At 40.1% G+C, this 14504-nt stretch overlaps 2 protein-coding genes across 2 annotated transcripts in view; both read right to left on the bottom strand.

The window, feature by feature from the left end:
* Positions 1-93: 93 nt before the first annotated feature.
* Positions 94-4777, bottom strand: trpv6 (transient receptor potential cation channel, subfamily V, member 6). Its single transcript, XM_034874278.1, has 11 exons — positions 3275-4777; positions 2963-3095; positions 2742-2839; positions 2535-2657; positions 1785-1925; positions 1605-1703; positions 1280-1455; positions 1030-1176; positions 829-908; positions 569-704; positions 94-202 (listed from the first exon to the last, which is right to left on the bottom strand). Exons 2-11 carry the CDS (start codon positions 3076-3078, stop codon positions 104-106), a joined length of 1215 nt encoding a protein of 404 aa, XP_034730169.1. The 5' UTR covers positions 3079-3095; positions 3275-4777; the 3' UTR covers positions 94-103.
* Positions 4778-8668: 3891 nt separating this feature from the next.
* The window catches only part of ephb6 (eph receptor B6), a 35735-nt gene continuing 29899 nt past the window's right edge, over positions 8669-14504 (bottom strand). The window contains exons 9-19 of the mRNA XM_034874124.1: positions 14123-14247; positions 13859-14021; positions 13160-13274; positions 13015-13070; positions 12523-12639; positions 12157-12404; positions 11790-12008; positions 11555-11704; positions 10264-10448; positions 9998-10156; positions 8669-8774 (exon numbers count right to left, since the gene is read on the bottom strand). Of these exons, the coding sequence (XP_034730015.1) occupies positions 8669-8774; positions 9998-10156; positions 10264-10448; positions 11555-11704; positions 11790-12008; positions 12157-12404; positions 12523-12639; positions 13015-13070; positions 13160-13274; positions 13859-14021; positions 14123-14247 (1643 nt within the window). The remainder of the gene's footprint in view (positions 8775-9997; positions 10157-10263; positions 10449-11554; positions 11705-11789; positions 12009-12156; positions 12405-12522; positions 12640-13014; positions 13071-13159; positions 13275-13858; positions 14022-14122; positions 14248-14504) is intronic.

The following is a 14504-nucleotide window of genomic DNA, read 5'->3' as shown; positions in this document are numbered from 1 at the left end:
AATACACATACGTATGTATAGTATATGTGTGTATGCAGTGTATATATAGTAGATGTGTGTGTGTGTGTATATATATATAGTATGTAAGAAGATAAAGTATGTTTCATAAACGTACCTCAAGCAACAGGATGACAAAAGCTCCCAGGATGCTGATGATCTCACCCACCAGCCGCAAGTTGTCCTCATGTGTCACATAACTCTCCTGAGGCACGGAGAGAGGAAATATAGATGTACTAATATTAAAAGCACATTATTATTAGACTACATGTCATATGCAGGTGCACAGTTTGACATTTACACGTACACAGTGTACATGAACAGATACGGTCCAACCATGAGCTAAAGTACAGTTTATGTAGTTCATACTGTTTGTGTGATGTACTATACATATATGTGTGTGTTTGTGTGTGTAGAAATAAAGATAGTGAAGTAAAAAGTACATAGTAGTACTAAAGTTTTATGTACTCAGTTAATATACTTTGTTACATTCCACCACTGTCTATTTCCCTGTATATATATTATATAAAATAGTTTAATGTGGTCACACTAAAATGTCTAATTTACACACATGAAATGTTTTCTGGACCCGGATGGTTTTGTCCATTTCTGACTGTGTGTAGTTCTCTGGAGCGTCCTTTAGAGGGCGAAATGCACAACACAGTGTGAAGGTCCCGATGTACAGAAGATACAGTAACAGCAGCAGCCTGGCACAGGAAAAGAAGAAACAAAAACAAAGATAAGACAAAGAAATATGAGAAGTAAAAACACGGTTAAAAGACTGGACATATGTACGGTTCAGATATTCGACCATAGATATCAAAACTTCACCTGAAGTAATGTTTTCCATAGAGGTTCCACTTCAGACTGACCAGCTGCCTCACAGGAGTCACTTCCAGTATCATTCTTGCCTGGAGACCAAAACAAAATCAGCTTTTGATTTCTTCTCTGCATCACATCAACATCATTCATCATTATTTCTGTCCAAACAGTCAGTGATTTCACCCAAATACAGTGCATTGTGTGTTGTACCTTTCTCTGGTGACCGCCCACGATGAGCTCCAGCACTGACATGTCGTCGGCCCATGAATCTATCTCTGTCAGGTCATACAGGTTAGAGGTCAGGGGGCCCAGACTCCACTGGACTACACGCCTTTTATTAACCAGGTGCTGAAACGCCTGAAAGAGACAGAGGGAATATTGGCAGTGAGGATAGGATTAGTGAATAATCAGCTCTTTGATGTTTGTATTTCAAACTGTGAGCCCCCAAGGCATCACTCACCACAATGTTTCCCTCTTTGGCAGCCAGTTTAAAAGGTGTAAGGCCTCGGTAGTTGGGTACCCTGTCGAGTGGCACTGACTGGTCCAGCTCTGCATCGCGTGCCATAATCAGGTCAATGGCCTGGCACGCAATCGTCTTGTTGGGCTGCAGAACCAAAATGTGAAGCGCTGTGTTACCTAAAGAGATAAACAAGGGAATAAAAACAGAAGGTAGACAAGGAACATGAAGAGAGAACAGAAGGCCATAAATAATCAAAATATAAAGACAGATGTAAAATAAGGCTGTACTCTTCTCCAACTCTCCTACAAGAGGATGTATTTCATACCACGGTAATCCTGGCTCCTGGTGCTGGCCCCTGCGTCTATCACCATGGAGATAATGTCCTCGTTCCCAGCACACGCAGCAAAAGACAAGATGTGTTCACCTGTTGACCAAGTGTACATTTTGAAAAACACCATCTGTTACCCACCACTTACCAAATTTTACATTAAGCATGCTGATTTACCGTAGTATAGGAGTCCTCCTATCCTCTTCCTGAAGTACAGACCAGTGACTCGAGGTGTAGCCACGTCACCCCCACGACTGATCAGATGATGAACCAGATTGATGTTCTGATTCACCACAGCGATGTGGAGAGGAGTAACACCTGAGACAGAGTAGGAAGAGCAGTGTAAGTCAGTCCACTGTCAATCAATTGTTATACATTTCAACTGTTGTGTAAGTGAGGCTCACATTAAACCCTTGTGTGTCTCTGTGGTAAGTCCTGCTTGAGCAAAATGAGTTATGGTGCTGAGCTGTAACCGGTGGTCAAATCCACATTTTAAGTGTTAAAACATTGACTCATACAAAGTGAGAAAGTGGTTTGACTGGAGTAAAAGTTGAGTAATAACTACTATGTGTAAAGAATGTGTTTGTGGTAGCCTAATGCTGTCAAATGCCCATAGTGGCTGTCAGAAAAAAAAAAAACAGAATTCTCACTAATTATTAATGAATTAATGTCCTATAATGAGTTATCATATCTGACACCTTTGGAATCTTAGTAAATGCCTTTTGTAAATGGGTTTTTCAACGCAAACCTAAACTTTACATGTGTATAATCTATCATAAGTCTTAAATTCTTTGTTCTAAGATGAAAAATTCTACTTCAGTTTCTTGGTTACCAAAAAGCTGATTACGTGAATACGGTCAGTAAAATTTAAACCACATGACGTGTGTTTGTGCTTGTGTCTGTGTTTGTAAGTTTCTGTATGTCAACCTTGGAAGAGCTCAGACGTCATAGGCTCGTTGATGAGTTCAGGAGCTCCGTCCATCAGAGCCACGGCAGCTTCCAGGTTATCAGCCATCACAGCAACATGAAGCGCTGTCTCACCAAGAGCCCCTGAGTGAGAGGATTACAATTTCAAATATTACAATTGACATTGCACTACTCTGAAATAACAACATTCGCAGCAAAAAGTCTTACCTCTCTCAAAGATATTAGTGGACGCACAACTCAGCAGTTTTTTGATGCAATTGACATTGTTCTTTTTAGCCTCATAGAAGAGAGGAACCTCGTTTATGCTGAGGAACAGACAAAGACAACACACGTATTCAAATTTTACGGACTAGGCTTTAAACCTGCATGTAATTAATTTAGACACAATCTAATTCATCGTTAGAAGCAGTGGGAAATGAGTTTCTTACTATTTTGTGTGGAGCAGAAACGTCTCATCCAACATCTCCTTCCATCCTTTCTTGTTTTGAAGACGAAACCGCAGCTGGCTCCACCAATGGTTGAGCTTGCTTGGAGCAGATGACATTGACACCTGATGTTTGACTGGAAGAGACCAATAAAAGAGTGAGAAGCAGTGACTTTAAAAAAAACATTCCAATGAAACAAATTGTAGAATCAGACAGGCTTCATAAAGGCCTTAACATGGACTATTTTATGTAGCTTTCAAAATAAAGTTCAATAAAACAAGTGAACACTAAAAAAAGAAAGTGTCTCAATCGCACCCTTAAACAAAAAAAGTGCCGCTCCTCAACTTCTTGATATCCTCAGTCATAACAGTCCGTCAAAGCTGGAGACAACACCTGTAGAATGTCCTTGAGGAGAAGTGAAAACCCTTGCTGGGTTATATATGACCTCAGCAAGGAGGGAGGAGACGTGTGGAGGGCTTGAGAATGAATGGTGGAGAGGGAGGATGAGTGAACAGTGGACAGGTAAGACAGAGAGAGTAAGGCGGTAATGAGCAAGTAGACTTTCACCGCAGGTCAAAAATCCCACAGGGAAAGTTGCAATTTAAGGTTCAACTCACTTTATCATGCTGATTTGATATTATCGGCTTTATTCTGTCACCTTAAAAGGGAAGTGACAATGGTCCAGTTCCTGATCCCAGTAAATCTCACTGTCATCAACAGGCATATCTGCATTCCACCATCTACCATCAAAACCTGCATGGCCACCATGACAATTTGGCAACATCATGACAATAAACACATTGCTATCATTGTTTCTAGTGAACCATTAAAGGAAACCTGTTTGGAAATTGCAAGTTTGTATGTCTGAATGTTTGTAAATTAAACTGAATATTAAGGCATCGGCACAAATGTCGAGGCTGCATTTTTTTTTTTTTTTTATCTATTAGTGGGCCAATTTCTCCAGGTGAAACTAGGATTGTTTGGTGGTCTGATTTATGGACATTGTGTCTGATTTTCCAAAATCTTGTACGAACACAAACTACTTTCATTCACAATGATTTAACATGTTTAGCGCCATTGATTTGTCAACAGGAATGATCACAGACAAGGTAATTGCCACATCACAAAGACCATAATGATCATTTAGAGGCTAGAAACATTATGTCACTTTACCTCTCAATGCAGAAAACAAAACTGGATGCTACATTTAATGTTTTGAAATTATCAGTCTTTATTCCAGAAGAGTTGATTTGCAAAAAAAATAAAATCATCTGACTGAACCCGAATCACAGATTTCATTTCCACACAATTATCGGTAAACTGCTGAATCAGTCAACTTTTACAACATCTCTGGTTATCTGATGTAGTGTTGCAGGTGTTTTGCTGCACTATTTCTGGGCCATGACTAATAAATGGTGGTCGGACACAGGATAAACAGGGTTTAGGAAGACTCTATAGGAGGCCCTGATAATGGTTGCCGATGTGGCCGCCATTTAGTATTGTGAAGATAATAGCTGTTTACCAAACGGAGAACACCATCTTTAAGTAGTGTCATAAAGACCAGTGGTTTCTAGTCTGGTAATGTCTTTATAAAGAAACAATAACACCATAAAAACATGATTTTGTGGTTTGCATGTCTACTGTTTTTGGACATATGTACTAGCAGTTTTTTCACAACACTTTGATAATTTGAGTCAAGACACCACAGCAAACAATTATTAAGACATCTCTGGTACATGTACGACAGATCCTGAGAGTGACATAACACAGTAGAGCTCAATTATCATTATTAAAACAAAAGCATCACACACAACATATTTTAACATGTAGTCATCATATATATATAATGTTGGCTCTTTCTTTAACACAAACTTTAACTTAACCCCTAAACTTTCCATACTCTCAATCTTTCTCAATTGCCATTTATTTTCTGACCTCACAATGACATCAAATGGAAGATTATCAATAATAATTATTATTTCTCTATAATTCAGCATTTGATATTGTCAGTTATAAAAGAGATATTCAGATCCTTTACTTAAGTCTGGAAATGAGTCCAAAAAAGTAAAAGTAAAAAAATTTGCCAGTGTAATGGGAATATTTCAACCCATCCTCTATGTAAACCAACTTGTTTCTAAAAAAGTACCTCAGCATTGTACTTAAGTAGTACTGTAAAATACTACTATTAGATGTATTTGCTTACTTTCAACAACTGGTGTTTGGAAACATCACAATATGGATTATAATTTAAAATAAAGTTGGGAGACGTGGGTTTGAACAATATTTGGCCACTCAGCATGCCTTTGTAAAAATGACGCAGCAGTCAATATGAAGACCAGTTACCACACTGCAGTTAGATACAGTAAAACAACACCATGCCAGAGGTGTCAAGTAACAAAGTACAAATAATTTGTTTTACAGCAGACTTTTTACTTCTACTCCTTACAGTTTCATGCAATTGTCTGTACCTTCTACTCCTTCAATTTTAAAAATAACCTTGTTACTTTTGTTTCAGTTTGGCTTGTTTTCATTCCGGCTTGTTATTGTTCAAAAAAACAACCAAAAGCCTATCTAAATAAATCTCCGGAGAGAGAGAATCTGTTGCCCTCACATATTCCTGCAGCTAAACTTGGATGTACATTTACATTCCAATAAAGGCTATTGATAACATGCCTCTAAAGTTTGACTTTTTGCACCGTTACTTATACCAAAACTTTTACGCAACTAGTCATCATGTCTTCCGTTATTGCTCAGTAGTACACATGCAGTTTATGGTTCTTTAATGTATTTGCATTGTACTAAAATGTGTTAATTTTCAATGGGCAAAAATGCTACTGAAACAGGTGCATCCCAATATTTTAACCATTAACCTTTTATTATAACATATTATGGCCTTTAGAAAAAATCTTTTTGTGGGGGAGGATAGGCAGTACCCTATAGGCCCCCTAAGCTTTTGTCCTTGATGGCATTTTCCCCCCCTTAAATTACTTCTATACCTTCAATAGTTTTGAAACCAGTACTTTTACACTTTTACTTAAATAAAAAGCTTGAGTTGAGACTTCAACTTCTACAAAACGTCCTTTCATACCCTAGTATCTATACTTCTACCAGAGTATTGAATGTGAATTCTTTTGACAACTCTGCATGATACCTGCTGCATCGGACTGGGAGAATATTGCATAAGAGGTCTTGCTATCAGTCCAGATCTCCTGTGATATCAGCAACAGGGGGACATGCGGGAAACGGGTGTCTGTTCTTGGCCTGTTGCTGATCCCAGCAGATCCCGAACTCAGATGTTACTCAAACCTGCTGATCTGTGGAACATGAATAACACAGAGTTTACTCTTAAACATGGTGAAGGTGAGATATCAGTACATCAAGGTGAATATATTGTTTATTTTGTAGCTGCATTAAAACCTATATATTTCGTAAGAACACTGCTTCTCCATATAGAGAATAAGGTAGCATGGATGAATCATAGCTGGATTAAATGGCCTTGCATGACTTTATTGTTTGAACCACATAACCACCCGTTTATTAAACATTGCAGTATATATGTGCATTGTCTGTTCATTTGTTGTCTATATTTAAGCACCACCCTATCAGGCCACGAGAGATGTATAATTAAAAAATGTTAATTTGCAAATGCTCCTACTAGTGTTGAAAATGTGAATGCAAATTGTGCTGACTCTCATCCAATAAAACGTTTTTTTTTGCATCTGAGAGCACCACTTTGGTCCAGACTTACACATCTAAACATATACTGTATCAGATGTATTGCCATTAGCAAATGTTAGCATTCTAACAAACTAAATTGAGATGGTGAACATGATAAAAATTATACCTGGTAAACATCAGCAAGTGAGCATGATCATTGTGAGCATTGTTACGCGCCAAACTGTACCGGAAGCCCATGCTCATGCAACACATGTGCAAAGATGGTTGAGGTCATGCCTTGACCTCAAATGGACATGGTCCTGAGAGGCTACTTCTGCGATACGTAACATGTTTTCGGTATGGATTGGGTACTTATCTGATGCGTAGTCCCCCATTGCCAAAACTATCTCCGCAGCGCCGTGGAGTCAGTTAAGATCTTGCTACACCACACATACATTCTGGCATAGGAGAAAAAAAAACGCTCTAGGTTGTTTGCATTTCTTTAAAGTTTATTAGCTCCTGCCGCAGCGTTGGTGGGTTTGCAGAATAGTCTCGGGAAGGAACTTTTTATGGTAGAACATTTTAACACTGCAAAAGAAAATGCCACATACAATATTAAATTTAACTGTTAACTTGAACTAAACAATAAGGTTTGATTAGGGGAGATAACACAGAAAATAAGAAGAAAATAGCAACATATTAAATAAAATCATATCATTTATTTTACAAATTTGCACAATTATGGAATAGTGGTGAAGACTCATACAAGTAAACACAGCTAATGTGTGCCGCCTGACATACTTGTTTCAAACACACACATGTACATACATGTACACACATGTACATGTATGTACACGCACACACACACACACACACACGTACAGCCCATACACACAGGTACATACTTACAAAGCATTTTGCCTCCTTCGTTCAAGTGTAAATCATATCTGATTTTGTCCGTCTTTCCCATTTCACACATTCACAACGCTTCAATGACTCAGTGTCTTTATCTAGCAATTTAATAAAAAAAAAAGGTAAAGTGTGAAAAGTACACACAAAGGTGGGTGCTGTTCAATTCTGTCTTCATCGCAGATAGACGTTTGTGTTTGCAGCTGAGGTGAAGTTTGCAGTTTTACAGTACATGAGCTCTGTTGTCGCTGAGAGACATGCGAGTTTTACAAACTGAGTTGCTCTCAAACCCTGAATATGCCTTTAAAAGAGAAAACACAAGCAATTTCTTTAGCTTCATTTTTGTTTTTACAATTTCCTGGCTGTGATTAATATCTAACCTTGGGGTTTGCAGTACTGATTTAGGTCTGGTGGCTTATATTATTTAGTTGGAAAAACTGAACAAACTGTACATTTGACCTTATCAGGCAAACCATGGGCTGCTAGGTAGTTCACTGTTTTCTTTTTTTGCTAAAAGTTTCTTAGTATTTGGTGATTTAAGTAGAAAGGAAGTGATATAACTTTACAAACAACTCAAAAAGAATATTAGAAAAAGGCTTTGATTGTCTTCACGCAATTCTTTGTGTGGAGAGATCTCCATAAGTAGGTTAACAAAACATTTTTTATAGTTTATTTTGTACCAATGAGGGTGGGGTAATTTAAGGTTTCAGGGGGGACAGTAGTGGAAGAGAAGGTGAGAGGTAGGATTGAGATTGGTGAGGAGAGAAGAAGGCAGACAACAATAAAGTGAAATCTAGTGAAAAACATTGAGGAATCTTTCAAGTCCTCCTCCTCAGCAACACCCTAACTTCACTTTGACCTGAATTGCAGCTCCCATAGTGCATCCCTCCTCTGTTATTAGTTGTGATGTGAGTGACTGGCAGGAAGTCCGATCCTTTTTATTCACCCTTTCTGGTTGTAGTGTCGGTTGAAGTTTAGAAGAATACACAGAGTGCCACTTGATGCTTTTCCTCAAACGAATGCTGATTCCTTTTTGTTTTGGCTTAAAATGTGCTCCATTAAAATAAATGAAACCAGACACAACAAGTAGAGGAATGTGAAAACCACAGAAATCCATGGCACAGGTTGTTCTGTCGGTGGATTTCACACCTCCACCTGCCCCTGCGTCAGATAGGCTCTGAGCTGCTGGGCTGCACTGACGATCTTCCTCTGGTGCCCCAGCAGGTTCACCCCGAGATTCTGGACATCACTGAAGGAGAGAGCAGATGAACCGGGGCATTTAATTCAACACTTGAGCTTGTTGTCTGCTCTACCTTATACTGAAAAGGACAGTACTGGTGGGTTTACATGTGTTAGTCCATAAAAGCATGTGGCAGCTCAGGTATTTTATTGACCCTTAAACTCATTTGTCTTAAAACTTCTCTTTAATACTTTGGCTTCTTTTTGTTTATTTATTTTTTATTTATTTTACTGAACTACAATTTATTTTCCTAAGAGACATACACATAGAGTTTCACCTACCTACTTATCAAAGTAATTTAAAGCTACGGTGCGTAGTTTCTGTTGCCCCCATGAGGAATTCTAAGTAATAACCATTCGGTCGGCGCATCTAGATGACGCATGCCTTCCGTGATCATGCACCACCCCCACCCCTCCTCCACACAGTTGCTACGTAGCCAAGGAGGACACGGAGGATTTAAAAAAACATCATCAACTCTTAAGAAGAGAAAGGTATCTTCAATCCGGACAACACAAATTTGTAAACACAGCCATGCTGAGAAAAGATATTTTTGTGGCGCTAATAGTCTTAATTAGTTTTTTATCAACTCATTTGGCAATGGCTCAAATGTAACAGACGTTCATTATTATAAAAAAGTAAGTAAAACTAAGACACAATGTATTATTCTGTCTGCTGTGGAAAGCCAAAAGATGTGGCTGTAAGTTTAGAAAAAACACAGAGTAAGTTTATGTTTCCAAGATCAAAAATGAACATTTCAGCTCAGCTTTTACTTTTACTAGTGTTGAACATGAAAATTCCCTCTTGACCTCGAAAACAAATCGCAGAGTTTGCTCAGCTGTCATGAAAACGGTCTTTAGAAATATACAAATTGTAAATACTTCACATTTGAACTACTACGGTAGTCTGCTTTAAATTGTTGTTGGCGTGGTAATACAGTTCCAAATAGTGATAAGAAAGTCTTTCTTGGTTGTAGCTTACAGGAAACTGACAGCCATGATTTAAACACTGCCCAAAGTGTTTCATTCGCAAATTATGTAAAGGGTTAAAGCAAACCTTACTGAAAACAAAAGGCTGGTAGGACATACGTATATCTTTAGATATGCTTTGGGAAATGGTGGGCAGTAACATAAACTCTACATTATTTTCAGTTATAGTCATAGATTATAAACAAGCACAAAGTCACTATTCTTCTTCTTTAACTGAACATTAAAGTAATAACAATCTATACTCACTCCATGTTGAGCATGCTGACTCTGTCTAATGTATCCAGGTTTGCCTGATCAAACTCATCCTGATATCGCTCCATCCTCAGAGCCTTCAGCCAATCACTGACTGTTGCCACTGACGTTAAGTCTGTGGGCGTGGGGCTCAGCAGGGGCTGAGAGCAGCTTCTGTGAAGGGGGAAATGGCACAATTGAGAGCATGAGGGTGCATAAATACAGCAGATTGTTCATCACCCGCTGCCTCTGATATATTTTGCCAGAAGATGGTGTCTCACCGAGTTGGCTCCACCTTAAGGGAGGCAGGGTGCCTGATGAGCCGATCCAAGGAGGACAGGAGTGTGTCGAAGCCTGGCCGGTCCCCCCGATCAGCCTGCCAGCACTGAAGCATCAAAGAGTGGAGGGCGGAGGGACAGTTGTGGGGGGCAGGGAGACGATACTGGTCTGCAACTGCCTTCATCACCTGCAGAGACAGTGAGCCAGACATTAGACATAAGCAGATAGCCTGAGGAGTTTTGTGTAATCGCTGTACATAAAAGGTCACAGACCACTGAGGACTTGGAAAGAGGGACTAAGAGAAAATTATGCAAATTCCAGCTGCTTGGCATTTTGTTACCACTTAAATGTATCTGCCAAATCAAGACGAGGGGGATAGTGGTGAAGTAGATTAATTTAAGTAGCTGTCTACAACTTCTGCACTGGTACTAGTAGTCCCATGTTCTACAACATTACACTTTTAGTCCAATAAGAAAGAAAAATATTATAGTTTACTTTGTTAATATAGGGCTGGGGCTGCTCATAACACATACTCAACAACATAAAATAGCCAGTGGGACAAATAGGAATTTGTTGACCTCTAAAAAAATATGTAATTCTTGTAAAATATATGTATTTTTTTAATTTTCATTTCATTATAAACAACTTATGTGGCTTTGAACACTATCCCCGCCACATAAAAGTAGTAAATTTTACAACTCGGGCTACTGTAATATAAAAATATCTAATATGAATAATGCACCAATAATTTTTACTTTAAATACTTTGTTACTTTTACCTCAGCTTAAGTGATATCAAATGCAGGACTTTTTATATTTTTCATTATTTTTGGGTTATCCTAATACCTTTTGTCAACAGCTGAAAGAAAATGAGTGGAGAGACGGATTGGGAACAACATGCAGCTGAGTTCTCCAGCTGAATGCACAGCGGATGTTGCGACTCAGGGGCGGTGATGGCGCAGTGGATATGAGACATACCTTTGGCGTGGGAGACCTGGGTTCGATACGTTGACCTATGTGTCCCTGAGCAAGACACTTTACCCCTAGTTGCTTCAGAGGTGTGTGACCTCTGGCATATATAGCAATGGAAAGTTGCTTTGGATAAAAGCCTCAGCTAAATGACATGTAATGTACTGTAAAGTAATGTCATGGTGCCACCAGGGCGCCCCAGGACTTCTAATGGCATGTTATTAAACTGCAGCAGTCAAACTTGCACTTCAGCACAGGATTTGAGTGCATTGCCATCCCTAATTGATTATGACTTCCTCTGCTCAGCATTCTCCTAAATACTCACTTCTTGATTGCTCATGTCCCAGTATGGACGCTCTCCATATGACATCACTTCCCACATAAGTATGCCGAAGCTCCAGGCGTCACTTGCTGAGCTGAACTTGCGATGCTGAAAGGCTTCTGGTGCCGTCCATCTCACAGGAATCTTACTGCCCTGATGGAGGAGGAATTAGTGAATTATGTTACATTGGAACCACAAATGAGGACCATTAAAAACCACTCAATTTTCCAGTTCGTACCAGTGATGCAGTGTATGTAGGTATGTTGTGGTCCAGGCCCCTCATAAGCCGGGACAGGCCAAAGTCGGACACTTTACAGACCAGGTTGGAATTGACCAACACGTTCCTAGCCGCCAAGTCCCGATGGACAAAGTTTCTTTCGGAGAGGTAACGCATCCCTGCACCAACTCCTCTAAGCATCCCAATAAGCTGGAGGACACTGAACTGGCCCTCGTTCTCCTGAAAGAGTTACGAGGGCAGGATGGAGGCAGGGCACAGAAGAATGGGATAGGAAAGGAAGAGATTTTTGCTTTACAGTTTAGTGAAACTTGTGCCAACAAAGTACTAACAAAATGCCAAAGATGGAGACAGGGTGTTGTGGTCTCACCCGGAGGAAGGCGTCCAAGGGCCCGTTCTCCATGAACTCAGTGATGATCCTTTCTGGGGGCGTTTGAGTGATCACACCCTCCAACTTCAGTACATTGGGATGGTCAAACTGTCCCATGACCCCTGCTTCACTGAGGAACATGCCCTTCTCTCTGTCAGACGCCCCCCAGCGTAGAGTCTTCACGGCTACCAGCACCTCCCTTCGACCCAGCGGACGGTAGCGGCCCCGAGAAACCTCCCCAAATTGGGCTGGAGAAGGGAGGAGGTGGATCAGATTATGTTGTGTTGGTACTTATCACATAGTCTTGCATTGCCCGACCTTCCTCCACTGCGCTGCAGAGGAAAAAAAGAAAAGAAACCGGCCTACCTGCACCAATCACCTCCTCAATCTTAAGATGAGTGGGATCTATCTCACGGGCAAACTCTTTGACAGCCTCACTTGGGTCGTCATATGTGGATGGGTCCACATAATACTTAACTCCACCTGGAATATAGATGTAGGATTTTAGACTCAACTCTGACTTTTTATCCCATTACTTTCCACATTTAGACCATGTGTTGTCCTGATACTAGGAATGATCTGTGAGACTATACTACGCTATAAAAGATAAACAGACGTAGTGAATTATTTCACATCCATAAAACATCAAGTGGTTGAAATATTTGTCAATCAAACAAAAAGAAACAAACCAACTAAAAACCCAAACTGTTTGTAACAGAGCTTAATTATGCGCTATGCCTCCCAATAAACATGAACAGTGTTGTTATAATACCACTAATGCACTCAGAAAATACCTTGCTTTAAAAGAAATAATGAATTTAAACTAAATTACATTAAATTAAATATGCTAATGCTCACCTCGGTTACTGATGTACCTCTGCAGTCTGTCACTGTATGGACTCTCTCTCCTCTTACTGCCATGAAAAAGAAAGAATGTTGTCCGTGATAAAAAACAAACAAACAGATCCTATGTCTGATCGTGTGAAATGGATCGACAACCTACCTGCGAAATACAACCACGACCACAATCGCTGCCACCACCAGTAGAAATGCTGCACCGCCCATCACTGACCCAACCAGAAGAGGAAGTCGATTCTGGATCTGCTGGGAATGTTCCTCTGTGGGAGACAACGTGAGAAAACCATGAGCTGTTGTTGACGTGACATTGAGACAGTATTTTTGTCTTTTACGTTTTAGAGAGCTGGAAATGTACAAACACTGTTGTTACTGTAACTCAGTAAATTTTCTTTATGTGTTTGTTTTATTAAATGAGAACACTTTAAAACCAACCATTTTATTTTCACTTACAGATGAATCTGGATTGAACATCCCACTCAATTCCAGAATATCCCACAGTTTTTAATTTTACTCGTAAAGTAATCTCTGAGGATATCCTATAAAGATTATGCCTGATGAACTAAAGTAGATTCAATTGAGCTCAGGAAGCTTTCTAAGAAAAAAAGATGGTCAGGGTTTTCATGGTTGGAAAAGAAAGCGTTAGTTGCCGTGTCTATGGTCAACATCTCCTCTTCAGTTGTAAACGGTCTATTACTTCTCTTTCCCAGCTGTATCTCTTAACAACTAGTTGATTAGACTGTTCTAATAATATTCATGTCATTTTACTCTAATAAATTATCCTTTTATGTACATTATTAAGGCCTGCTACCAGGGTCCCTGGTATTACAGTAAATGAGTGTAGTACCCAGAGGCAGCGTGGTGAAGTAGATGGTGTTGCTGTAGGGGCCGTAGCCCCGTTCATTCCGAGCTCTGATCTGGAAGGCATAGATGGAGCCAGGGATCAGAGAGCTGACGGTCACCGTGTTGGTCTCACTGTACACACTCGCTGCACTGTCCACATCTGAACCCTGAGGGACACAGCAGGAAGACATTTTATGGTGACTCTTGTGTGCCAGTTTGCGCGGTTGTGCCGCATGTTTGCATGTATGTGTGCATTCACTGAATGTACCTTGTCATAGTATCTAAGCTGGTACTCCAGGATGTCTCCATTGGGCCTGTCGGGCTGAGGCCATGAGAGAGTGATGGAGTCTGGGGCTCTGCTCAGCTGGTGCATCATAGGAACTGTGCTGGGAACTGTGGGAGGAAACAGGTGACTGATGTATGAACTGGAATAAAGTCCTCGTAAGAGATATGCAGATCAATCAGTTAACCTCGTCATCCCACAATAATCACAACGGTACAGTTGTGTTGAAGTGATGGTGACCAGAAGGGGGCAGTGTTATAGAACCTGTAGAAGATATTTCGAGTATGAAAGTGGAGTTTTTATGGAGTGCTAGGCAGGATCTAGTTGCAATTACTGTGCTGGCTGGCCAGACCACTTAAAGGGACAT

The sequence above is a fragment of the Etheostoma cragini genome, chromosome 6 (assembly GCF_013103735.1).
Source record: "Etheostoma cragini isolate CJK2018 chromosome 6, CSU_Ecrag_1.0, whole genome shotgun sequence".
Classification (NCBI taxonomy): Eukaryota; Metazoa; Chordata; class Actinopteri; order Perciformes; family Percidae; genus Etheostoma; species Etheostoma cragini.
The sequence above is the reverse complement of the archived record's forward strand: the minus strand, read 5'-3'. Positions and strand labels throughout refer to the sequence as shown.

Bases quoted from the DNA above. Each gene is read 5' to 3' on its own strand.
- trpv6 (XM_034874278.1), bottom strand. From the start codon at position 3,078: ATGTCATCTGCTCCAAGCAAGCTCAACCATTGGTGGAGCCAGCTGCGG. The intron at 1,926-2,534 runs GTTGACATACAG...ACTCTGTCTCAG, and splicing joins GACGTCTGAGCTCTTCCAAG to GTGTTACTCCTCTCCACATC. The intron at 1,704-1,784 runs GTAAATCAGCAT...CTTGGTCAACAG, and splicing joins AGGAGGACTCCTATACTACG to GTGAACACATCTTGTCTTTT.